The sequence below is a fragment of the Lontra canadensis genome, unplaced genomic scaffold (genome assembly GCF_010015895.1).
Source record: "Lontra canadensis isolate GAN:19392208 unplaced genomic scaffold, GSC_riverotter_1.0 scaffold498, whole genome shotgun sequence".
NCBI classification, from domain to species: Eukaryota; Metazoa; Chordata; class Mammalia; order Carnivora; family Mustelidae; genus Lontra; species Lontra canadensis.
This window is the reverse complement of record NW_022631490.1, coordinates 31,335-56,700: the sequence shown is the minus strand read 5'-3', so window position 1 is coordinate 56,700 and position 25,366 is coordinate 31,335. Positions and strand designations below refer to the sequence as shown.

Genomic DNA, 25,366 nt, shown 5'->3' with positions numbered 1-25,366 from the left:
CTGACCCTCCTCCCTCTTGTGCTCTCTCTCTCTCTCTCTCAAAAAAAAAAAAAAATCATTAAAGAAAAAAGAGAGAGAGAAGATATTTAGAAGAGAGATACTTCAGGAATTTTTCCCAGTGAGATTTGACGAGATATCACTGTTGACTGAAATCACCAACTTCCTGAAAATACTCCAGGTCCACCCAGAAGGTAATCTTTCCTTCCTCCCTATCCTGATTACCCACGCAGGGAGCAGCGGAATCTTCACTTCTTGGAATCTGGGTTTGGAGCGGGTAGTTAAGAGCCTGGGCGGGGGGGGGGGGGGGGGGGTCAGGCAGCAGAGCAATGGTGAGTTCACACTGCCCCCTGCTGGCCGCTCTCCCCCTACGCGGAGCACATACTTGGCCAACAACTTCTCCTGCTCCAGTAGGAAAAGAAAAACATCAGAATGCCCCCACAAAAGTCAAATGTCTTTATTTTATATAAAAAAAATTTGTACAGTTTTAGTTCCTATGTTTAAGAAAAAAAAAACTAAAATTGCCATTATGTTTCGATCCACTGCAAACTGTAAAAACAAGCTTTTTATATATTAAAAAAAATTTACATTTTACAATTTTCTACATGCATGCACAAGGTCGCTGTAACCCAAAAAAAGAAAAATGAAAAAGAAAAAGAAAGAAGAAGAAGAAGAAAAAGAAAGAAAGAAATGAAAAAGAAAAGAAAGAAAAAAAAAACTAGATTCAACAGTGGCAAATTCTACATTTACAATCTCACTTGGAAGGGACCCAAAACAAGCCCCCTTCCTTTCGCGCACAGAACAACAGATCACAACAGTCACACACCAGGACCGAATCCGTCAGCAGATGCTGCCCTGGGGGAAGGGCAGGGGAAAGAGAAGACAGACAGACGGACGGACGGACAGCGCCGAGGGGTGCGGGAGCTCCTCGGGCGCCACAGAGGAGAGAAGCGCAGACTCTGGGAAGGGGTATTTCAGATGAGAAGGTTCTGAGGGGTCCCACTGCCTCTTCACAGGTACCGTGGCGGGGTTGGGATGTGGAGCGCGAGATGAAAGGCTCAGATGGGAAGAGATGGGAGGAAACAAGGAAGGATCAAAAAGAAAAAACGAGTCAACGGGACGCGAAGGGTCATGTAAGAGAAATGGGACCCATGGGGACAGGCGGCGTGGCAAGGTAGGTGAAGGCCTAACATGCAGCATCCCCGGGGCGCTGGTGGCGGGGAGCTGGGGAATGCTGGAGACCCAGCCACACGCCCGCCCGGGGTCGTGGGGGAGCAGTGAGGGGCCACAGGTAGGTGTGGCCCCCACAGGAGAAGAGGAAGAAACCCCAGCGTGGCAGGAGCGGCAGAGCAGGGGGGACAGCGCCCAGAGGGCCTGGGCCCGCGGCGCGCCCCGCAGCAGTTCACAGCATGAAGACAGCTCCCCGTGCGGAGAAGCAAAGGACACACACAGCCGAACACTTGACAACTCATCCTGACATTTTAAAAAAAAATAATTATTATTATAATAATCATCAAAGAAGACAAAGATACCACAGTTCCGACGCAAAGGACCAAAACACTACCGTTCTCAGTCACAGCCCTTAGTGCTTAGAGAGTTGGGGGAAAGTTTGCTTTTGTTTTCGGAAAAAGGAATGAAAAAATCACAGTGATTAAAAACATGGCAGGTTCTGAAAAGAAACACTCCCCCACCCCTAACGTAGGGCCACAACGAGGATCCCAGATACCTTCTGTCTGCCCGCCCCAGCCGGGTCCATCCGTCACACCACACCCCGCTCCTGCCCACCATCCAGGCCCCATTTTCCAGGATAGTGAGGTATTTTGAAATGCGACCCAGGAGAGACTCCTGGGTCCTTGAAACCCAGTCCTTGAAGAGAACAAAAGATACCTTCCTGCAACCCCCAGGACAGGATGTCTTTCCCTCAGGCGCTGCCTAAGTCAGGCCCCAACTCAATGCCGGGTGGACGGCGGTCAGCATGAGCCGAAGAGCCCTTGTCTGAGAGGTGGTGGGTGGACAGATGTGCTTTCTCAGAGAGGATGGGGGAAAAGGCCAACAGGAGGGCTGCCCTTCCACAGGCAGGAAGCTTCCCCGGCCAGAGACCAGTGGGGATCTGAGCCCAGGGGGCGCTCCGCGTGCCCAGAACCAGTGAGTCTGCCCGAAGATGGGACCAGGAAGGGGCCCGACGAGTTACTCAGAGGCCCGGCCCGGGGGGGCACCCTCCAGCCCTGCCGCCAACGGTCTGCCACGGGGATCCCGGCTGGAGGTTCCAGTTCCCTTGGCTAAAACTACACGTCTGAGTGAAAGGCTCAGATTTACATTGAAAATATGTCTTAGAAGACCGGTGAATTTTGCTCAAAAAGAGACCTAAACTCTAGAGAATTCAGATCGGGTGTAGAGACTACAGAAGCTCAACGGGGCGAGGGACGGATACCCACGAAGGCGGCGATCCTGGCCCCTCCCCCCAGCACTGAGGGAGACAAGCGCCCAGAGAACCAGGCAGGGAGACAGGAGGGGACCCTGGCCAGCCAAGGAAAAGAGACCCCTGAGGCAAAGAAGTGGGCTTAAGGCAGGGGATGAGGAGGAACTACCGGCTCCCCCCCAAACGAGATGAGGCAACAGGTCCCTGGCGCGGAGAGAAGACACACGGGGGTGTGGGGGGGGGGGGTCAAGGAGGAAAGAAAAGCATTGGTCTAAGACCACAGGGGTCATCGGGTCATGGGCGGCAAGCCACTAAATCAGGGCTGGCATCTACTCGCCATCCTGCCCCCGGAAGGGGAAACCTGGCCCAGCGAGGCAGGAACGAGGGTACAGGCAGGTTCAGGGTGGGGATCCGCGATGTTCCCCAGGGTCTCTCCCATCCTTCCCTCAGTGGCTGCCCAGCACGAACCCAGTGAGGGAAGGCACTGTCCCCCACGGCCCAGGAAAGGTGGTCACAGAGGGTTTCTGCCTAGTCTGGCTATGGTCCCAGGAGACCGTATGACTCAGAGACAGAAGGCAGAGACTTTAGGGGTGAAGGGCGGGATCTCCCCTTGCTCTGCATGTGTGTGGCTGTGCAGGGGAGGCTCCGACAGACAAAGCCAATGACCACGGCAGGGAGACCCCCGACCCGGGCCGAGTCAGGGGGACGCATGGGTACCCTGCCCCGAGGACTCGGCGATGGTACCGGGCCAGCTGAGTGGGCAGGAGGAGTGGACGACCCCCCATCTGGAGGAGTTTGGCACGGTGGCTCTCTGGAGTCATGTCTGGGCCCCCGGGACACCTCATCAGGGCCACAGGCAGAAACTGCTACCAGAACCTGGTTTGGGGGGGTCCTGGGGGCTCAGGAGAGCCCTGTCCCCTCTCAGGAGAGACCACCATCCGGGAGGGAGAGAGGGAGAGGCACGGCTTCCTGCACAACGACACCAAGTGAGGGCTGGGGACTGAGAGCGAGCTTCCCAGGCTCTGCTGACGACAAAGGGGCCTCTTGAGGCTCCCGTGGGGCAACCAAGGAGGAAGGGGGCAGATGGGGGGGGAGTCAATTCAAGTAAAAGGAAACGGGGGCAGGGGGCCGAAAGGTGGCAGGAGACGGGGGCCAAGCCCGCCCCCTGCCCGCAGGGGCCCGCGCCCCCGGCCCTGCGGCTCAGTCACACCGAGGTCTCAGACTGCAGCCTCATGACAAACTTGTGCGACTTGGGATCCACAAACTCCTCGGAGAGTTTGAAGAAGGGGACCTTCTTGGTGCTCACCACCAGGCTAAAGTCCTGGCGTTTCAAGAGGAAAACGATGCCGTCCTTGAGCCCATTGGTCACCGGCTCCTCGCTCACCAGCGTCCACTGCTTGGCCAGCCAGCGCTCCTTGTGGTACTGGATGGTGGGGCCGGCCGCCAGGTACCGCTCCAGGAAGGCCTGCGGGGGGGCCAGGGGCTACATGGGCGTCTCTCCCACCCACCCACCACCTCATGCCCCCAGCCCGGGGGCACGGCTTCCAGAGACAACCAAGAAGTCCCCCAGCTCACGCTCTGCTTCCACACCGTCTACAACAGAGCAGAAAGGGGCAGAGCTCCTCTGTTTCAGACCCTCGTATGAAACACGGGGAAGCGGAGCCCACAGAAGAGGGGGGTGCCCCCAGGGTCAGGACCTGCGCCCTGCCACTTGCCTGCACCAGGGTAGGCCACAAGCCCCCCCTGGTTCTTCCTTCCCCTGCCATCAGCTCTCACGGAGGCTGCCACCCTGCTCACCGAGAGTGGTTCAGGACGCAATTCTAGGGGGCTGACAATACAGCGGAGGGGAGGGTAATGGCTCAAAAAAAGCACAAAGGGGGTGGTGAAGGGGCAGGGGGGACTCGGTATGGCAACCGCACAGAACTTGGAGAGATGGGAGTCAGGTCTCAGGGGCCCCAGAAGAGTCCAGAAGCCGCCCCTGCTCCTCAGCACCTGCGAACTTGACTCGTAGCCGAGATGGGGGGGCAGGGAAGACAGACGAGACCACGGCGGGGGGCGGGGCGGAAGGCAGGGCCGCGGGGCGGGTGCGGTGAGAGCACCGTGGGAAGGTGGGCAGAGCAGGGAGCAGCAGGATGCTGGCGGCAGGGTGGGCCTACCTTGGGCGTCATGTCATGGGTGATGCAGAACTCCAGGTGCTGGAGAATGCTCTCCATGGTGTGGTAGGGCTGTTGCTTGGTGGTGCGAAGGTACTTCTGCATGGCCCGGGCCATGGAGGCAAAGATGGCCTGCGCCGCCTCCCGGGGGTCCATCACCTCCCTGGGGTTCTTCTGCTCCTCCTCCTGCAGCCGCTTAATGTGAGTGAAGGCCTCCTCCACCGCCACCACGAGCCTGGGGGACAGGAGGGGCCTGGACCACACGCCCACCTCCCACCTTTCCCTCGGCTCCAGCCCTCCAGCAGCCTGAGCGAGGTCAGGGCTCGGGGTGGGGAGACCCGGAAGCACACAAACCCACCTGAGCCAAGGGCTGGGCTATGAGGGTGTGGGGGGGGGCGTGCACACACACGGTGCAGTGGCAGGTGGGAGGCAAGGCAGGAAAGAGCTATAGAGCTCTGGGAGCGGAGCACAGGGACTCCAGTGTCAAAGCCGGAGACCGCTAGGGCCCGGGCTCAGGGAGAGCAGCAAGCCTCGCGTGCAGCGGCCGTGCTGCCCGAGAACCCCCGTCACGCTTCGCTGGGCAACACACGAACAGGCACAGAGCAGGGGCAACACTGACATCCATCTGGGGGGTGGGTTTGCAAGGAACTGACTACAAACCAGGAAGAGAAAGGCAAGAACACGAGGGCCGGATGGCAGAGGTGAGCCCACCATTCACAAGAGACCTGGACGGCTACAGACACACGAAGCCCTCCCCGGCTGGCCACCAGACAGAGAATGAAAACGTCCGTGTCCATCGAGACAGGCAAAGAGGGAAGAGGACTGTAATCCAAATACGGCCGAGGAGGCGGGAGTCACCCGTCACCCACGGCGGGCGCAGCGATGAGATGCTATATGCCGGACCTGCCGCAGCGGGGGAGCGTCTCAAGAACCGTGTTAAGGGGAAGCAGGAGAAAGAAGTCAATCTGCGTTACAAGCATACAGGGGTGCCCTGTGGCTCAGTCGGTGAAGCATCTGCCTTTGGCTCAGGTTATGAGCTCAGGGTCCAGGGATCGAGCCAGCATTGGGCTCCCTGCTCAGCGGGGAGGCAGCTTCTCCCTCTGCCTCCACCCCTCCACTCCTCCGCTCTCCCTCTCTCTCTCTCAAATAATTAAATAAAATCTTAAAAAAAAAATGGCACTGCTGGTCTTTGACCTACGGCAGGGGACACCAGCCTCATGTCAGGACAGAAGGGATAACTTCCTCCCTTACAGCCTGGAGACCTTTGGAGGAGGGGCAGAGGGCACAGTGGGTGGTCAGATCCCGGGGCGCGCTCTCCTGCCGCAGGCCCCATGGAAATCCCAACAAGCCACGGTGGGACACGGCAGCAGCAGGTACCAAGAAAGACTCTTCAGGCCTGACTTAATTGTACATAATAATGCGGACAGGACAAAGGGAGGAGTGAGGACAGTACTGCAGAATGTACCAAGATCTGAGCGCCAGAACCTCATTTTTTGCAGGTAAAAGGAACCATCAGCTGAGCAGGCCTCCAAGAGCTACTGCTCGGAGGCCCAGTCCAGCCTCAGGCCCACTGCTGTGGGCAAGGCTCCCACGGTTTGCCAGGTCCCTGCTGCACGGTGGGGGGCAGACTTCTGAGATGCCCCATTCCTTCGCCTCCAGCAGATTCCCCGCTCCTGGGTATTCCGCTCGCTCGGGACATTTTGCAAATATAATTGCAGTGCCGAGTCAGTGGACGTGGACATCATAAAACAAGGAGATGACCCTGGCCAGCCTGATCTTATCCGATAAGCTCTTTAAAAGAGTTTTCTCCAGGAGGTAGAGATGATGCTGGAAACATCGAACTGCCCTATCCCGACTGCCCATGAGGCCAGGTGACAAGGAACTGATTCCAGGGGCCAGGGAGCTTGGAAGAGGACCCAGGCTCAGGTGGGAGTGGTCCTGACCTTGGCCTGACACAGACCGAGGACCTGACCTGCGGGACCGTGAGCCGAGAAGCGTGGGCGGGTTTACGGCGCACAGCACGGGGGTCTGTCCCGGCAGCCGCAGGACACAGACGCTCAGCCCGCAGCCCTCGTGCCGGGCACAGATGCCCGCCCACACCCAGCCGGCGCCCGGACCCACCTGGCCCGCCGCTTGCGCACCCTCCGCTCGTGCTCTGCCTCCTCATAGTAGTACTCGTTGTGGCTGTTGTCCCGCCTCCGAGCAGCCGCCGCAATCACCGCCCGGGACTGGCCCGTGGAGTTGTTGGTGCTGTTTTCTGCGCAGGAGCAGGACAGATGGGCACGGTCACCTCTCAGCGCGCTGGCTCCCCATCCCGGGAAGTCTAGAGACGGCAACCTTACAGGTCGTACGAGGCCGTGCCCACCCCCGCGATACTGCTGGCACCCCCAACCTTCCTGGCCACGGCTGGGAGAGGCCCACAGGATGGCCACCAGGAGGGCCCTGGAGGGCAGGAGTCCTGACATGCTCCCCCGGTGCAGGGGGACCTGGAGCTCAGAAAGCTGAGGGCTCAGAACCAGGGTCGGTGAGCAGAGAAGTCAGAATGGGGGGACAGGGGATAACACGCCACAGCACGGGGGGACAGCAAGCAAATGCCTGGAGTCCCGGGAAATGACAGAAGGGACCGGGGAAAGCAAGGGAAGAGGCTGAGAGAAACGGGGAGCAGGTACCGCGCCCTGTCTGGGGTGGACAGGAGGGCAGGGGAGCAGGGCCGCTCACCCTCTCCGAGGGAGTACACCTTGAAGCCAGACACTTTCTTGGCCAGGACGGACTTGGGCAGGTTGAGGAGGGCGGGGTTGTAGACAGGGAAGTCATGGTAATACTTCTCCAGGATCCACACGGCCACTCGCTGGATGCTGTGGGGGAGACGGCGGGAGGGGGACAGAGAAGGGACCGACAAGGGGTGCCAGGGAGGGAGACATCAGGGCAGGTCAGCAGGGCAGGAAAGGACAAGCACAGGGACAAGCTGCTTCCAAGAAGCCTGGCTCAGGGCCCAAGGTCGACTTACCAGGCTCTCAAGCCTTCCCCGGGGTCCAGGGCCTGCTAGTCCTTCTCTGCTGCACTGAAGCCCAGGGAAGAAAGGGCACGGGGCCTGGATCCCCACAAAGGACCACCCAAGAGTCCCCCAAGATTCCCTCCGGGACCAGGAGGTGCTCCAGATAACTCTGCATGGCCCAGAGGGAGGGGCAGAAGAACTCTCCCGTTATCTCTCCCTCTGGGGGTCCGTCCTCCGGTCAGTTCATCCCAGCGACTGCGCACTTGAGGGCTCACCAAGGCTGTGCCTCCAAGAAGGCCAGGGAAGTGATTCCCAAAATCCCCTGTTCACGCCCCACACCTTTCTCCTCTTTGGTCCAGCCCTCTCTGAGGTCCCCAGTGGCTCACTGCTTGTTCTCTCCCCATTCCCAACTCCCAGCCCCACCTGCCCCAGGACCCTGCGCTGCTGAAAACCTACTGCGGCCTGCGGCCCCCCAGCTCCTCACCACCGCCCCCACGCCCGGCTCTCTCCCATGCGCCCTGCAGACCCCCAGCCTCCCCCCAGGCCCGCGCCCACACCTGAGGTGGCCCACGTTGTAGAAGCGGCTGGCGCCGTCGGTGGAGCGCACGACCTTGAGCGTGAACTGGGGCTGCAGCTGGCGTAGCTCCAGCAGGACCACGGCCAGGTAGTGCACGAAGAGCAGGGCGTCCACAAGCGACACGGCGAACTGGACGACGCCCTGGTAGCTGCGCTCGCGGGCATCCAGGATGCGCACGCCGTAGAAGAGCCAGTAGGACACCACGAGCAGGAAGACCAGCACCATGAGCAGTGCGCGCAGCACGAAGACGCGCGGCAGCGAGGCCTTGGGCCGCCGGAAGAACAGGGCCCAGCTGCCCAGCAGCAGGATGAGCAGCTTGAAGGCCACAGAGATGAAGAGGCCCTCACAGGCCGTCCCGCAGGGCTCCAGCTCCTCCCGCCACAGCAGCGGGGGCAGCAGCAGGAAAGCCAGAGGCGTGAGGAAGGACAGCAGCGCCAGCGTGGCCCCCGCTGCCACACCCAGGTGACGGGAGCAGTCCAGCGGGACACTGTCCTCCATGTCCTTGGCGATGCGCGTGAGGTCATCGTGGGAGATGCTGTGCTCTGAGGTGCCCGTTACTACTGTGGTCGTCTCCCCCCAGTTGTCATCCTACAGCAGGAGGGGCAGAGGCATCGAAGGGGGGTTGGGGAGGAGGAGCGGGAGGGAGAAGAGGAGGGGGAAGAGAATGGAGGGGGCGGAGGAGGAGGGGAGGAGAAGAGGGGAGAGGAGGGGGGGGTAATGAGGGGGAAGAGGAGGTGGAGGAAAGGAAGAGGAGAGGGAGGTGGGGGAGGAGGAGGGAGATAGGGGAAAGGGAGGGGAAAGGAAGGGGAGGAGTGGGGAGGAGCAGGGAGGGTGGACAGACAGCAAAGCACAAGAGAGAAGAGACGGCCATCAGCCCATGTGCAACCACCAAAGCATTACCAAGATCCACTCTGGCCAAGCTTGGCCTCTGCAGGGCTGGGACCTCTGAGACCTGGACCAAAGGGCACAAAGCAGAGAACTCGGGAAAAAACAGTGATGCCCAGATCTCACCCAAGAGGAAAACCACCTTTTTAAAAAAAACCAGATGATTTGGGGGCGCCTGGGTTGCTCAGTCAGTTAAGCATCTGACTTCAGCTCAGGTCATGACCCCTGGATCCTGGGGTCCAGCCCTCCCCACGGTGGAGAGTCGGCTTCTCCCTTTCCCTCTGCCCATCCCCCGGCTCATGCTCGCTCACGCTCTCTCTCAAATAAACAGAATCTTTAAAAAAATAATAAAAAAACAAAAACCCGATGATTTTCACGTTCATCCAAAACTGAGAATCACTGAATTCACTCAACAATCCCTAAGTCCTATTTACCCATAACAGGGTCTGTGGACCAGCAGCGCAGACACCTCCTGGGAGCTGCTGGAAACGCGCGTCTCAGGCCCCAGCCCATGCCGACTGCGCGGGAACCTGCATTTTAACAAGGCCCCCATGAATCACTCAAACGTTTGGGGGCTGGCAGGGGGAGCTGAGGCGCCCCGAGGACACGCAGTGTGCGCGTGCCAGGAGGAGAGTCAGGCACGGCCAGCTAGAGCAGGAGCAGGCCACGTGCAAACTGGGCTAAGCCAGAAGCACTACTCCCCAGACCTCGAGAGCCACTTTAGGTTTCTGACTAAGGGGGTGACCTGAAACAAAGCAGTATGGCAAAGGCCAGAGGACCCTGGGGGGCAAAGAGGGGGAAGGCAAGTGATCAGTGTAGGGCATGGAAGACGGACACACTTAGGGCCACCCCGGGTCTCTGGTCGGCCCGCAGCACAGCAGCTGCCTATTGCTGGAGGCAAGGGGGTAGACGGGCTGCGGTCCCCAGTGTCCTTCGGAGTGGGGTTCATTCAAGCAATCTCTGCTGTGGCCAGACACCATCCCACAGAGGAGCCCCAGGGCCCAGTGGCCATCAGTGCCCACACCCTTCACTCCTGGACAGCATGGGGACAGCGTCTCAGGACTAGGACACCGACAGGGGGGTATAGGAGATGCCTGGCAGGGTCAGTGACTGGGCCTTCCAAAGGATGGGAGGAGAGTCTGATCTGATGGAAGGAAGTGTGTGCACTGACCATGTTCAGCTCGAGGAACTGGGTCTAGTCCTCACTCTAGGCTGACCCGCAGACACGCTGCCTACCCTCTCCAAGCATCAGGGGTTTGTGGCCTCCTCCCCCACAGCAGGTGAGCTGAACATGTCTCGGGGTCCCTTCAAGAACTCGGGAGGCCAGGTCTCAGGGAGAGGACAGGACTGGGAAAGAGGGAGAAAGAATACTTCCCTTAGGTACTCATCTGTTCCCAAGACCCAGGAAGTCCCCATGTCAGACACAAATTTCTTGTGAGGGGAAGGGAGCTGGGAGTCTCCAGCCCCAGAAGGAAGCGCGGGAGGCACGTGAGACACAGGCAACCCCAGAGTCACCTCAAATCCTACCTCTGCCCTAATCCAGCACTGGCCTCCCTGCTGGCGAGCACAGTGGGCCACAGAGGTTAGAGCAGGAGCAACCGGCTCACGGGCCCTCTGGGAATGACACCGTCCTTCCGGGCGCCCCCTTCCCCCCCTTCTCCCCTTCCTTTCTCTGCTGACTCCGCCCACACCTGCTTCCCTCCAGGCCCAGGCGACGCGATTCTGCAAGTGAACAACAGAGGGCGCGGTAGTGCCCACGCCTCCCGGCTCAAGGGAGACTCCGCCCACACTCCCGGACCTCACCTGCCGCGCAGGGCCCTCCTGCTGGCGCTTCCCAGCCCACGCGCCAGGCGGGCCTCAGCCCAGGGGAGCCAGGCGATTCCCAGGACACAGCCCAGGCCACCTTACCTCTCTGACAGCGGGAGGCAGAGGCTGCTGCTTCCAAAGGGATCGCTACAGAAACTCCCTGAATTCTACTGAAGCAGGGTCCTACCTTGGGCACCAGCAGAACGAGGTCTGACACAGATGCCCTCCCTGAGAGGACCTCTGTCCAAAGAGCCCAGGCTTCCAGGCCCTGCCCCGTCGGTGGACCTCCAGCTTCACGGAGCAGCCTGAAGTCCCCTGGCCCAGACCCCATGCGCACCGAGGCTTACCCGCTCATCCCCTCGCGTGGACTCGTTGTCCAGCAGGGGCTCCCCCGGAGCCTGGATCGTCACGGACTTGTCGCCGCGGCTCCCCTCGCGGCTCTTGGAGCGGTGCCGGTCCCGGCGGTCTCTGCAGCAGGAGGCCAGGGGAGCGGGCAGAGAAGATCAGAGGGGGGACCTGGGTCTTCTCAGCAGCCCCCGTGCACACCCACCTGTCGCGCACCCCCAACACGCCCTGCAGCACGCACGTCACCCCCGCGCGGGCCCACCTGTGCTTGCGGGAGCTGCGGGAGTGGCCGGACTTGTAGGAGTAGCCCGAGTACTGGGACTCGGTGTCCATGGCGTCCGAACGCCGGGCCCGGGAGCGCTCCAGGGCCACGGGCTGGGGCCTTCTGGGGGGCCCCACAGCCGCCTCCTTCAGCACCGGCCTCTTCAGGCCGAGGGGCACCTTCAGGAAATCAACCGTCACCCTGAGGGACTCTATCTTGCTGGACGGGTGGGCTCGTCTCAGAGAAAGTCAAGCGGCGTTCCTGAGAAACGGACGCAGCCGGTTAGCAGCTGGAGCCCCCGGGGAAGTCAGGGCCGGGAGGACCATCCCCAAAGGGCTTCCGCAGACGGCCTCGGCGAGGCCTCAGAACAGTCCCTCCAGGTTCCCGCTCTGTCCAGCGCACCCAGTCCCTCCGACCGTGCCTCCCACAAAGAGCACTCCTTGGCTGGGCCAGCGGGCGCCGGAAAGACGGCCGGCAAAGGCCACTAGGAACGACCGGACCCTGCACGCCGCGGGGCCAAGAGCCAGGGCAGCGCTTTCCTCACTCTCAGCCAGGAAACCCAAGGCTCAGAGAGCAGGTCCTGGCCAGCCAACAGGCTGGAGCCACAGAGACCTCACAGAACAGAAAGCAGCTGGCTGCTGTCCAGGCCTCTCCTTCCCCCTCAACTCCTTGTCCCCTGACTCACTGCTTCCAAGGATGCCCACAGGAGGAGGGCTCCTGTCACCATCTTGCCAGCATCTACATCAAACAGCCGGGTCAAGCTGGCGGCTCCTCCTGAGGCTCAGAGACGGGGTGTGTGTGTGTGTGTGTGTGTGTGCACGCGCACGTGCACGCACACAGACTAGGGGACAAGATCAGGAATGGAAACTGTGGATAACGCTGGAGGCAAGTGGGGAGCAGAAGGCAGCAGGAACCATTCTCTAAAAGCCTCACGTCCGTAAATGGCGAGGTCGAGGCAAGGTCGAGGCAAGGTCCTGGCTGTGTGCACTCCGGGTGGCCTGCTCATTCTGCACGCTCACCTCTACGCTCCTCCGTGGAGCAGAGCGAGCCCTGCTTCCCCACCCCCCACCCACATCCTGCCGGGGCCCCCAGAGCCCAGCCCTCTACGACCAACAGTCAACGTGGTGCCATCTCCCCTCTGTCCCTGCTCTGTCCCTCCTCTGTCGCGCACACGACTCCGACATGCACACACGCATTTCCCAGCCTCACTCGCCAGCCCGTGGTCTCACTCTCAGGGACCGCCGTGCACTGTGCTCCCCGCGAGGCCGCGGGGGTGCGGCGGAGACCTGACACCGCATTCCCGGGCTGAGTGGGGCAGGTGCACACTGACTGAGGAAACCAGAATACGAGTAACTAACCACTGCAGTGATGACAGGAAAAGAGCGGAAAACCAGGAGGGACGGCTCTGGGGGCCGCGACCAGAAACTGAGTGCTTCTGCAAAGTTTCTCGGAGAACATGACACCTGAGCCTAAAGGGAGAGCAGCAGCGAACCAGGCAGAGTGGAGGAGAAGGGCAGGGAGGCGCGCTCGGGAAGACCAAGGGCGGCAGAGCTCGGTGAATATCGCGGCCCGCAAGAGCCAGTGGGACTGCAGCTGAGGAAGAGGGTGGTGACAGGTAGCCAGGGGCCAAGCTTATCCGAGATCCTGGGCCAGGCAAGGAGCTCACATGTTATTCCAAGCGCAAGGGGAAGCCTGTGAAGGATGTTAGCTGTGCGGGCCCCTAGGGACAGGGGAGAGGAGAGCAGACGTGGGAACACGGGGACGGAGGCGTGCAGGCCTGGAGGTGAGGACAGCCGTGTGTGAGACATGCTGGCAGGATCAGCAGGGCCACTGGGGTCTGGCTGAGGGCAGGGAGTGCCCGCGCAAGAGAGTAGATGGCGGTGCTGTCACGTGGGGGAAGGAGGGGCCAACCCTGGGAGCTCCGTTTCCAACGGGCTGAGTTCAAGGCCACGAGACAGGCGGTCAGGGAGGCAGTGGGGTTCCTGAGGAGCCAGACCCAGGAGAGACTGAGCTGGAGGTGCTGACAGGGTGCGAGGTGGGAATGGGTGGGACCCCTGCGAAGAGGAATGCGTAGGGGGGATCTGGGAATCCCAGGATGTAAGAGCAGGCAAAGGGGCCGACAAGGCCGGAGGAGCAGGAGGGCCAGAAGGGCTGCCGTGGCACTGAGAACAGGAGGGCGTTTCGAGGTCACATGCTGTCATAAAGTCAACGATGTTCAGAACCGAAACGGGCTTGCCTTCGTGTCGTCGTTAACTTTTCTCCAACTAAGCCAGGTCTTCGGCAGCCGGAGAACGCAAAGCACGACCGAGACCCGGCTGTGTCCACCCTCCTCCCAGGGGCACGCGGCAAGAAACCGGCACTGACCTTGGGAATGCACCCGCTGCTCTGACTCCCAGGGAGCCCGCCACGACTGTGGGAGATGAAGTCCATCCCCCATTCCCTGGCCCCCTACCAGCTACCTAGAGGCAGCCCCGTGGCCTCGCCATGCCTGTCAATAGCCCCACGTCAAGGCGAGCAAGCGACCGACACACGTTTAGGGGTCAGAGACACAGGGCCTCAACCCAAGCCAAACCCTTTCTCAATACTGTGGCCGTGAACAGGAACCCCGTCCACAAACGACACGTGGGGCTCCTGCAGCCCGGCGCCCGAGAACCCTTCCTCCGGGCTCACATCTCCATAGGTGCCCGCCCTCCGTCTGCAGCCTATTCTCGTCCCCAAACTGAACTCCACCGGGAGGTTCAAGAGAACAGGTGGGCTCCAGACAGGGGGTGGAGAAGTGAAGGGGAACAGACCTGCCCTCGCCTGGGTCTGGACTCCGCACCCTCTCAGTCTTGCCCTTAATGCTCACGTTCCCGGAGCCAGTGGCATCCGAGGCTCCGCATTCAAACCCCGACTCTCTGCATTCAAACCCCAACTCTCCCGGCCACCCGCTCCGTGACCACAGGCAAGTTACCTAACTTCTCTGTGCTCTGCAGCCTGGTAGGCTCATCAGTACAACAGGAAAACGATGCGTGTTTGATGGGGCTGCTGTGAGGACCCTGGGGTGAAATGCTTCTCCGTACGGCTCAGTTAGAATTAGTTAAGGAATTAATACGCTCTGGCTCCAGGGTCGCCCACGCTCGATCCCCAGACACCTCCTCTGAGACTTGGGAGAGAGGTAGTATAAATAAATCCTGCTGTTGGGACTACTAAATAAAGAAGTCTCACACGCGCGCACACACACGCACACACACACAGCCCTGGCCAGGACCACTTCAAACACACCCAGGAGGGAAGCCGATGCCATTGTGTTTCCCCTACAGATAAATTTCAAACCAGACAAGGGTGCCAGCCCCTCCCAGCCCTTTGTTCCGAGCTGCTCAGCCTCAGCCCCCACCTTCCTCCCAGCCACGTATTAAAGACCCAGCATACGCCCTGCTCCCCTGGCCTGCTCCACCCACCCCTTCCAACCCAACTCGAGATGCCCCAGAAAGCATCCAAACGTGCTCCTCCTTCCCCTACCAGAGTGGCCCGGAGGAGCCCGGTTCCTCAGAACCTTGCCTGCTGTCCCCTCGAGCACCCAGGGAACTAAGTCTGGAGAGGCTAGGGGAGGGATGGGAGGTGAGGGAGGACGAGGGGAGAAGTTGCCCTTGTTTCCTCAGCTCAGGAATCAGGGGTCTGGAGGGTCTCCCGGGTGGGCGGGTTCCCAGGGAAAAGGGTGGGGGAGGGGAGCCCTGGATGAGACCAACAAGTGGAAATGTCAGAGGTGGACCTTGAGGGCAGCAAGACCCGGTGTGGATGGGGGTGGGGGTGGGGGGGACTGGTTTGCGGTTGGGAGGCTAGGAAAGGGAAACGTGTCCTGTTGTGTTCACCTTGCCCCCACCACCAGGACACACAAATCACACTCACTCGGTTCCCTGCTCAAACCAACCATGGATTATCTGGGGTTAAAAGGAGGCCAGAGAGGAGAGAGGGAGGGGAAGGGAGCCTGTCACAAAAACAAGACCCTTCTCCCCGCAAAGGCCTTTCAGAAATAAAATTAATGGAATGTGTCTCAGTACCATCCCAAGGGGATTGGGGGGAGGGGTGGGGGGGGAATGTAGGGGCTTTTGTCCCGGCTGCCCAGCTTCTCCCACATTGATCACCATGGCAACCAAAGCCCCCTGTTGCCTAGGTGATGGCAGCCGGGTCCTGGAACCCATACCCAGCATCCAAAGCGAGAGAGGTTGTGAAGGTGGGGGGGGAGGGTTAGGGACAGAGGGGGAGAGAATGGGGTTTCTCCTCTGGCAGCCCCAGCTTTTGTTTGAGCCCTGGGATCGGGTTTCTTCAGGAAACAATCAGAGGCCTTTGGAAAAAATACACTCAGAACCTGGCAACAGGCAGAGGGAACAAGGCCTTGGGGGGCGTAGGGGGGTTACAGAGGGGGAGGCTGGTGTTGGCCAAAAGGCAGACTGAGATGAGACCCTTCCCCTTTGCCCCCCTCAGAGGCACAGCTCAGGTGGGCAAGACACTGGACGCAGACACGGGCACCCCGTTGTGGGGCAGGTGCTGGGGACCGACGGCCAACCGCCAGGTGGCTAGGCACACGACCTCCTCCGCCCGCCGTCTGGACCAGGGCCACCCCACCACCCAGTCCCAGCTCCTTCAGGCCTGGGGTGGGGAACGGAGGCGGGGCAGCAGTGCGCGTGGGGCTGGGGGGCGTGACTCAGCCCGGAAAGGAAAGGTGCGTGCGGAGGGGACGGACACAAACATGTACCTAGAGAGAGCACATGTTATTCCTCATCTCTAGGGAAGACGGGGCTGGGGTAGTAGACCAGCTGCACCGTGGAAGGTGCTTGGGCTGGACCTTCCCACTGCGGCGGGAAGAAGATGGCAAGAGGACAGATGCCAACAGCTTTCCTGACTCTGACGGGGCAGCGCTCTCGATAGGCCCACTGTTGAGACAGAGGGCCCTCCTCTTCTCCGTCCCAGACCTGGAAGGAAGGGGCGTGATTGCCTCCTTGGACCCCTCCTACAGAGCAATCTGTGGACACTGGCCCTTAAAGGGCTGTGATCCCACGCAAGAGCCTGGGTCTGACGGCCTCGGCCTCCCCCTTCCTGCTTCCACCCACAGTTAGGTGTGGACGTGTGAGTGCCCTGGTCCCGTGGTCCCTTCAGCTTCACCCCCCACAGCCCCGCTGTCCAAGGACATCAATGTGAGTCCCACGCCAAGTGCCGGCTGGCCACCCTCCTGGGTGGCAGCGGGGTCCTACTTCCCCACCCAGTGTCCAAAGAACTAGAAATCTGTCAAGGAAGACAGAGCACCCTACCCTGTCAGGAGGCTCGTGGGGGCAGGGCAGAGACTCAAAGTCATAACTATCCTTCTTCAGACGGGTGGTGTCCCCTCTCTGCCATGAGACTCATCCATGTGCTCAATCCAGACCCTGGCAACCACTGGCGGTGGGAAGAGGGGTCCGGGGTGGCAGTGAATGTGGTGACCTATCCGGCTGCCGCACGGGACAGTAAGGTACGAGAACCCCTAACTGTGCCCATGTAGTCCCCGGCTCCCTTCTCTCCCTCCTCCCAGGAGGAAACCGCATGAACCCGTCCAGCACTAACTTGGAGGAAGGAGGCCTTCCAGAGGCAACCCTATGTTCCAAGATAAAAACACGCATCCCAGAGAAAGACACCTCGGCCACATCTCGGGCACGCCTGTTTGGCCTCCCCCGTCAGACCTCACTAAAGCTCTGGCTTTGCGTGCTCCTCTCAAGAGCGACACCAGATTCCTCCACGAGACGCCCGGTCCTCGGAGTGGCCAAGACTGTAAGGCCGGAATCGGGAGAACTCGCATGGACCCCTGCCCCAGCCGCTCTTCTCACCAGTGACAAGGGACAGACCAGACAGGCCCAAGCCGAGACAGTGCAGACCGGAGCCCTTCCCCTCCAAGGGCTGGTTTCTGCCCCAGCCGTCCCCCACCCACTTGAGGCTCCTGATGCTCCCCCAGCCAGTCCCCAGCCAGTCCCCAGTGGTGGACAAGCCTCCATCCCAGGAGGCCATGCTGGGTTTCCCCATCACAAGAAGAATCAAGGCAAGAAAGGCCAGGAACAGCCCCAGGCCCTAGACCAAAAATGCACTGGAGATGTGCTCCCCCCCTCCCCATTCCTGCACATGAAAAGGGTCCCAGTGTCCCTGGGTGAGACCAGAGGGAGCAGCTGGATCTCAGAGGGCTGAGGAGGAGGAAGGGGCCGGCCTGGGAAGGCCCCCCCACCCCCACTAACCAGGCACTCTCCCAGGACAGCCCCAGACATGAGCTCACCATTCTCCCAGCCCCAGGGCGGGGGCAGGACCCTTCTCCTCCCTGGGCTGAAAAGCAGGGACGGCTGTGCTTGGGTCCCCGTGGTGACTGTGCTTCCAGTGCAGATGCGCACGGCCGGACCCCAGTGCAAGGAGCCCCGCTGGGGAGAGCCCACACACCGGGCTCCTGGCCAGGACACCTGAGGCTGCATCTCACGGAAGAGGAGCTGGGGGAGCCAGAGCCAAGCGCTCCTCCTCTACTTCCTCAGTTTTCCTCCATCTAAGGTCTGTCCTCCACAGACACACTGACACACAGACACACATACACCCACACTCCTAGCCCCCTTTGAAACCTGGACGGGCTCCTGCCTGCCCCACCCAGCTCCACCCACCCCGGCCAGGCAGGTTCTGCAGAGACCTGCATGGCTTCCTCTCTGGCTCCCCCACCCCCAACCCTGCTCGCAGAACGTCTCTGTCCCCCAACACACCATGCACCCGCACCCCAGCACCCCGTTCCCTAGCCTCAGCCAGCGGAGAAGGGTACACTGGGCCGGGGGAGGGCAGACTGCAGAAAGGGTGAGTAATCATTCTGGCACCTGTCCCAGGTAGGGGGCCAGAGGGGAGACAGGGTGCCAGGCGCGGGGAGAAGGGAGCCAGGGCTTCTAGGTGCCCGGATTCCTGGTTTCATTTCCACCCACCGGGCTGGCCCCACAATTCCCACCCGCCAGGCTCCGAACTTCTTCCTCCCTCCCTCAGCTGGGGTGAAGGACTGGCCCCTACCTGCCCAGCAGGTGAGCTGTGGAAGAGCCAAGAAGGAAAACAGGCACCTCGAGTTGTCCTCAGGGACAGGAGAAGGCGGACCACAGGAGGTGAGCAGGCTGCTCACAGATCAGCTCCTGTGCGCTCCACACCCCCAGCCTTGCCGAACCCAAAACGCCTCTCTCCATAGCCTACCGTCTCGGGTAGGCCCCCACGACCCTGACTCCAGGAGGCCCCCAGCCTGCTGGGCCAGCCTCTGCCATGGAGCAGGAGGTGGCAAGCAGCTACTTGGGGAGGGGAATCCAGCGGCCCTGGGGCTGACATGTGGTGGGGGAGCTGGGAGCGAGGGCCACAGACTACGAAAGCTGGTTTGTACGGGAGAAGCAGCAGGGTGCGCCTACGGGTGTGACGCAGCGGGACAGAGGGCGCGGGCGGCAGGCCTGGCTCTCCCCACTCTGGAAACCCTCCCCTCACACTTCGGCCCAGGGGCCGAGATCCGGCAAGTGACCCAGCTCCTGCACAGGAAAACCAGGCCAGCTGACAGGCCCGCGTACCAACCGACCTCCACCATCTTGACTAAGTCACCACCTGAGGTCTCCCTCTTCCGAAGGAGCCGGGATCGGGAGAACTCACGTGGACCCCAGCCCTTCTATCTGCCACCTCCCGTCCTGGAGCAAAGCACGTGACAAAACAGTGTCTCCGTTCACACTCGGTTGTTTTTTAAGTTACCACATTCACACCTCGGGCTCTGCACCTGTTCCCGTCCAACCCCCAGTTACCCTAAAAAGCCAGAGGCCCCTCCGCAGACTCACACTATCTTCTGCCCAGGGTCGGGGAGCCAGGAGCCCTCTGGTGAAAGCGGAGGTCCGAGGGATATTTGGGGGGTTGCTGGAAAACACTACAAACAAGGGCCAGGCCCCTCTCAATCACAGACAACACCCCACGGGCTGGAGCGGCCAGCACCCGCCACGTGTGAAGGGGCCCGCAGAGAGGAAGAGGCCGGGCCCTGGCCAGGTTCTGCCCAGGCTGCAGCCCTGCCCCCGGCTCCTGACCAGGAGGTGCTGCTCTTCCAGGAGACCCCCCAGGCCCAGCCTCAGGCCCAGCCTCAGACGCAGCCGTCTCTCCTGGAGCTGACAGGGAAACTCATGTCCACCTTCCAGGAGACGGGCCAGCTATTCAAGTTCAAGATTAAAGGCAATAATGAGCAAGTCAGATTCCACCGGAAGGAGGCAGGGGCGGGCGGAAGGGGCACTGTGGGAAACGGAAGAGCCTCCGGGGGGCATGCCGCTCACCTTCTCTAAACCTCAGTTTTCAGGCCAGTAAAATGGAGGAATAGCACCTACTTCAGAAGGTTAAGAGTTTTCCACAAAATAACGTACATAGAACATCATGGAGTCGGCAACAATAAAACGTCAGTTCCCACCTCTTCTTCCTTTACGGGGTGCACCCGCCATCATTCCACTTCCGGTTCCTATGGCCTCCTTGTGAGAAAGACCCCAGCCAGAATAAGACGGAATCACCTCTGGCTAGAGCACTGGCCCCAGCCCCCAGGGACCCCGACCCCACCCTAATTCCACCACAGCCAAGCACTGACTTTGAGAGCAGCCAAAACCCCTCTTCCCGTTCTCTGTCTCCTTCCTGGGTTCAGGGTGGGGGGCTGGCCCCAGTCCCCCCATCCCCCTCTTCTCCTCCCTCCTTCCACACTTACAGAGACCGGGTTACAGAGACCGGGCCGGGCTCCAGTCAGCCCCCCCACTCTCCCATAGGTGCTAAGCCCGGCTGTGTGTGCAGGGGCTGGGTAAGGGGACCCCAAGTCTTTCATCCCACCCCAGCCCCCAGCTTCTCCCTCCTCTTCCCTCACGGCCCACCCTGATTACCAGGAGGTCCTTGGCTCTGCTGATTCCAAGCCTGCTTCTCCCAAACCCGTTCCCGGCTGTCCTGTCTATAATTACCAGCCTCACCAGGGGCACCAGACAGACACAGCAACACCTCATTTCCAAAGGGCTCCACCACACAAGGCCTCTGCCTCCTACTCCAAACCAAGCAGCGTGGAGCAAGGGACAGAAAGATTCTCCTCGACCCACCTCACTTCTCTCCGGATCACAGGAGGGCTATCTGGGTCACGTCACCAGGAGGCGGGCTAGAGCAGGGAAGGCTGGGGGAGGGGGGCTGCAGTGGGGGGGGGGCATGTTTTGAGTAGGATTCACGCCCAGGCTTTTCCCTCACCTCCGCTACTAAAACCTCCCCATGAACAAGGCTCCCAACCTGGAGATGGTGAGAGAAGAAATGTCAGGTCATTTCAGAGATGGGGAAGTTGACCTCCGGTAGGGCCGAAAGACAGGTACCCACAGGAATGAGGGCAGATGTGAACAGGAGGGAATCACCGGGGAAAGACGAGGAAAGGGCAAGAAAGTCCCATCCTCCACGCAGACCCTGAGAAGCAGCAACAGGATCCCAGACTCTCCCTCCCTATTACCTCCAACGCCACCAACCTCAGGAGACTTCCTTTCACAGGCAGGGAAACTGAGGCCAGATCCCCACCCTAACCTAAGATCCAGCAGTACCGTGCTGCGTACCACTCACCAACACCCCCAATCCTTCCGGCACGCACAGCCTGGACCTGCAGAGCCCCCGCAGGCCCCGCCCCATCTGCCCAGCTCCTACTATCCCTCCTGCTCAGGTCCAGCCACACCATGGAATATGATTCAGCCATGAAAAGGGCTGAGGTTCTGATGCCTATTCCCACACGGAGGAACCCTGCAGAGCAGGTGCGCAGGGAAGGCAGACAGACAGAAGAGGTCACACGCTGTATAATTTCATTTCTATGAAACATCCTGAGCAGGTAAATGTTCTGAATGAATGAAGACCGGTGGTTGCCAGGGGCAGGGGTGCAGCTGCTGTGTAGGGACAAGTCTCCTTTCGGTGTGGGGGAAAGACTTTCAGACAGAGGCCACGCTTGGACAACACTGCCAACGTACTAAATGCCAATGCACACTTTAAAATGATTAATTTCAGGGGTACCTGGGGGGCTCCGTCCGCGAAGCATCCAGGTCACCATCTCAAGGTCCTGGGATCCAGCCCCGCATCGGGCTTCCTGCTCAGCAGGGAGCCTGCGTCTCCCTCTCCCTCTACTGCTTATACACTCTCGCTCTCGCTATCTCTATCAAATAAAATCTTTTTTTTTTTTAAATGGTTAATTTATGTTATGTGAGTTTCACCTGTTCAAAAAAACAGCCAGCGAACGGCACATCTCCTTCCTGGGCCTTCCCGGACACCCACCGCAGGGCCGAGCACTCTGGCTCCAGGCTCCGGTGGCCTCCAGAACACACCTCCACCCAGTACTCACGGGGCTGCAGCGGCTCAACGTGTTTCCGCACGTCTCCCTGTGAAAGCCCGTTTCATCCGCCCCTCTCTCCCCGGCGCTCCCCACGGCGCCGGGCAGACAGCGGGCAGTGCCCAACGTGGTCTGCCAGGAGAGCCGGGCCAACGCCTCGCTCTGCTCCCCAACCCAGCGCTGCCCCCCATCATGATCAGCGAGACCCCGAACCACTCGGCTCATGGGCACGGAGCGTTCCCTAGGAGCCAGGCGCCGTGCAGAGGCTCTCCGTGCCTTTACTTAGCCTCATAAACCAAAGAGGTAGGGCGTACTATTAACTCCGTTTCATGGGTGAGGCTTCAAAAAGTTACCTCCTCTGTCTGAGGTCTCAGATCTAGGAAGGGGCAAAACTGAGAAGGCAGAAGCAAGCCGAGAGCCAGGCAAGGACGCCACCGGGGGCCTGGGGTTCCTGCAGGAACGCCCCATCTGGAGTTGGAGGACGGTGTCCTAAGATACACAACAGGCTAAAGAATGGGCTTTAAGAACTTGCCCCACATTAGGTCACCATGAAGGACTAATTCCAACCAACACCGTGTAGGGGGCTGCTGGGGGCAGAAGGCGCAACAGAGCAGAGAGGAGTCCCTCCAACTCAGAGGGGAGGAGAGTCCCCGAGCTCATCCCTCTTCTGCCCCCAAAGCTTCTGGTAGCCAAGTACACACCCACCTCTCTAGCCAGAAGGGCCTCTGGGAAGCCAGATAAACAGATAAAAGTCTGTCCTGCTCTAGGGCCAGGAAAGGGGGCCCTTCCTCAGACTCTGAAGGAGCAGGATTTGCTGAGGGCCACACCAGAGAGGCCTGTTTGGAGGAATCGGTGGAATGACCAGGCAGGAGCAAGACAATGGGGCAGAAGGAGCCAGTGTGGCCACTGGTCCCAGAGACGGCCCCTGCCAGCCTCTGCACAACACCGCCTGCTTGGGAGGACGCCCCACCAGCTCGCAGAGAGCCAGAACCCCCCATCCTGGATGCAAGAGCCTTGCTCACCACAGGAGCCCGCCCCATCAGGTGTCCGGCTTGGGGGTGTCACGCATCTGGTCCTTCCTGCTCTGCCCACAGCCCTAGTCCCAACATGTTCTACCTCCCACTACCCTCATCCCCAAGTTTTAGGGAAGCCGGGGAGCCCTGGGGACTAGAGAGAGAACATTCCAATGGTACGTGCCCTTTAGGGACTCAGACATTCCAATATTGTAGTTTCTCGGAGACCCTGATAAACTTGCGTGGTCACCACCTTAGCCCCTAAAACTGGGCGGCTCGCCCTCACCGCTGCGAGCGACAGGGCAGCGTCTGGGCGGGCAGGACAAAGCATGCAAGATCAGCCCCTCCCTTCACCCCAAAAGAGAAAGGACGAGAGGAGAGGCAAAGGGGGTACACACTGCTTCTGTGGGGAGAGGTACACCCACTTCCCAGACAGTGGTGACCTCCCGCCACACTATCAGGATGGTGAGGACGGCCTCCAAGGGGTGCCCACCCTCTCTCTCCCCAACACACGGTCATTCGCCCCCTCACTGCCTCAGCTCCTGGTCCTCACCCTCAGACCGGGCACCAGACCACAGCCCCACCCCCGCCACGCTCCTCACCAGGGAAAAGGGAAACGAAGGGATCTACACAGACGCACCTGCAGAAACCCTTGAGGAACCCCCGTCCCCCCACCCCAGGCTCCCCGGAGCTCCCACACCACCTTCTCAACCCCATGGACAGACCCCCCCCCGTTCCACACCCCGCTGTTCATCCCTCCAGCAGGCTGTCTGCTCTGGCCTCCTCTGGCCTCCAGCCTGTACCAAAATCCCAGGTCCTCAGGAACTGTAGGGTCCTGGAGGCAGGGCAGAGTTCGTGGACTCTGAAGTCAAGGACTCCACGGCAGGGCGCTTTCCAAGACAACTGTGGCCTAGGGGGCTGAGCCTGGGCCCCGGAGAGCCAAGAATGTGGTGAGGGAGGCCCCTCTTCCTTCTCTCCCTGACCCCTCCAGGGCCTCCAATTCCTCTAGGACTACAGCCAGAACTCCTGCTCTCTATGCCCCACAATACACGCCCTTTTCTAGAAAAACCCACCTCCCCAAACAGGCACCTCTTACTACGGCCCACTCACTCCCACTTGCCGGTCTCGGATACTTAAAGCTCTCCCTTCGCACCCCGGAGAAAGCCACATCTGAGAAGCTTCAGAAGCATCCAGACAGCTGTCCCTTCGGGCTTTCTCCCAGGAAAATCTGCCTGCAGAGGCAGGAGGATATACCCCCAAAACACACTCAGAAACCCACACACACCTAAGACAGTACCCAGACTGCTACGTACCCATCAAGGCAGGGTCCACACTGGAGAACGGATTCGCTCGCCCCCCTTCCGCTGCACAGGTGCACGCACACCTACCCAGGTGTGCCCATTCTGCTCTCACACACCCACCTTCCTCAGTACCTACACCCTTCTTTCCCAGAAACCCCTGTGCAGTTCACACACAGAGACACACGCCCCTTCCCCCGAGTATCCACATAAATGCAGAGCCAGGCACAGGCCGATCTGTGGTCTGCTGCTCTCCGGTGCACACACCGACACAGGAAAACGGCGACACCTCCAGACCCAGGGGCCCACCTGCAGGAACACGCAGCACATCCCGGCGCGCGCACACGCACACTCAAACACACACAATCACGCACGCTGAGCCTCCACTGATGCTTTAAGACTCACTGATGCAGAGCCCCCAGGTCCCCCAAATGGGTCCATCTGAGTGGGCAGAGGGTCGCCGGCGCCTGTTCCTGGGCCCCCGTACACGGTGCCCGCCAGCACCGGCCTCGAGCAACACACGCCCCCTCTGCTCTCCTCAGTCGGTCCCCAGACTCCACACTACACCCCGAATGCATACCTGCCCCGACCCTCCCACACTCCTGAAGGTGTGTCTGCACCCCTAAACACCTCCCCCCTCCAGTACATCCAGACTCCGATCCTTGCACTGCCTCTCCCCCCACCTCCACACACACTCCCGGGCTCCGGCTTCAGCCGGCTCCCCCGGGATCATCAAGGCCCCCGCCGGGGCCCCGGGCCCAGGAAAGTCCCTGGCTCTCCAGGCCCGGGCTCCGCCCCCTCCCCACGAGCCCCCGGCGGTCCGCAAAGTTGGGGGGGGCACTCCGCCGTGCGGTGGGAAAACGGACCGGAAGGGGGGTGCCCCAAGCCCCCGCCCCGTCCCCCAGCAGCCATCCCGCCCGCCCAGGGGCCGGGCACCCCCGGGCCCCCCGCACGATTGTCCTCCTTTCCTGTTTCTCGTCCTCCTTTCTTTTTCTGGCAAACTTTGCCCGCGCCCCCGCGGCCCCGCACTCACCGCCGCCGCCAAGTGCTGGTGGGCTCGGCCCGGCGCCTTTGTATCCGCAGCGCTCCGGGTCGCGGCGAACTCCGTGCTCGCGGACGGGCAGCGCGGGCGAGGGCGGCGCGGAGGGGCTCCGGAGCCGGCCACCCCCTCTGCGTCCCAGACCGCTGCCTGTCCCCCTCGGGGCCCCGGGGGCAGGGGCCGGGGGATGGGGGCGCTCAGGCTCCCATGGCGGGGCCCAGGAGCACGGAAC

The 25,366-nt window shown here is 60.9% G+C and overlaps 1 protein-coding gene across 2 annotated transcripts; it reads right to left on the bottom strand.

The window, feature by feature from the left end:
- Window positions 1–3,572: 3,572 nt before the first annotated feature.
- LOC116863060 (vang-like protein 2) lies at window positions 3,573–25,366 on the bottom strand. 2 transcript variants are annotated; one of them, XM_032850561.1, is made up of 8 exons: window positions 25,129–25,366; window positions 11,440–11,700; window positions 11,180–11,300; window positions 8,122–8,729; window positions 7,288–7,424; window positions 6,691–6,826; window positions 4,573–4,804; window positions 3,573–3,881 (listed from the first exon to the last, which is right to left on the bottom strand). In XM_032850561.1, the coding sequence occupies exons 2-8, from the start codon at window positions 11,508–11,510 to the stop codon at window positions 3,621–3,623; spliced, it is 1,566 nt and encodes a 521-aa protein (XP_032706452.1). In that variant the 5' UTR covers window positions 11,511–11,700; window positions 25,129–25,366; the 3' UTR covers window positions 3,573–3,620. The 2 variants fall into 2 exon arrangements, with proteins under 2 accessions (XP_032706452.1, XP_032706453.1); XM_032850562.1 differs by lacking the exon at window positions 25,129–25,366 and adding an exon at window positions 17,017–17,266.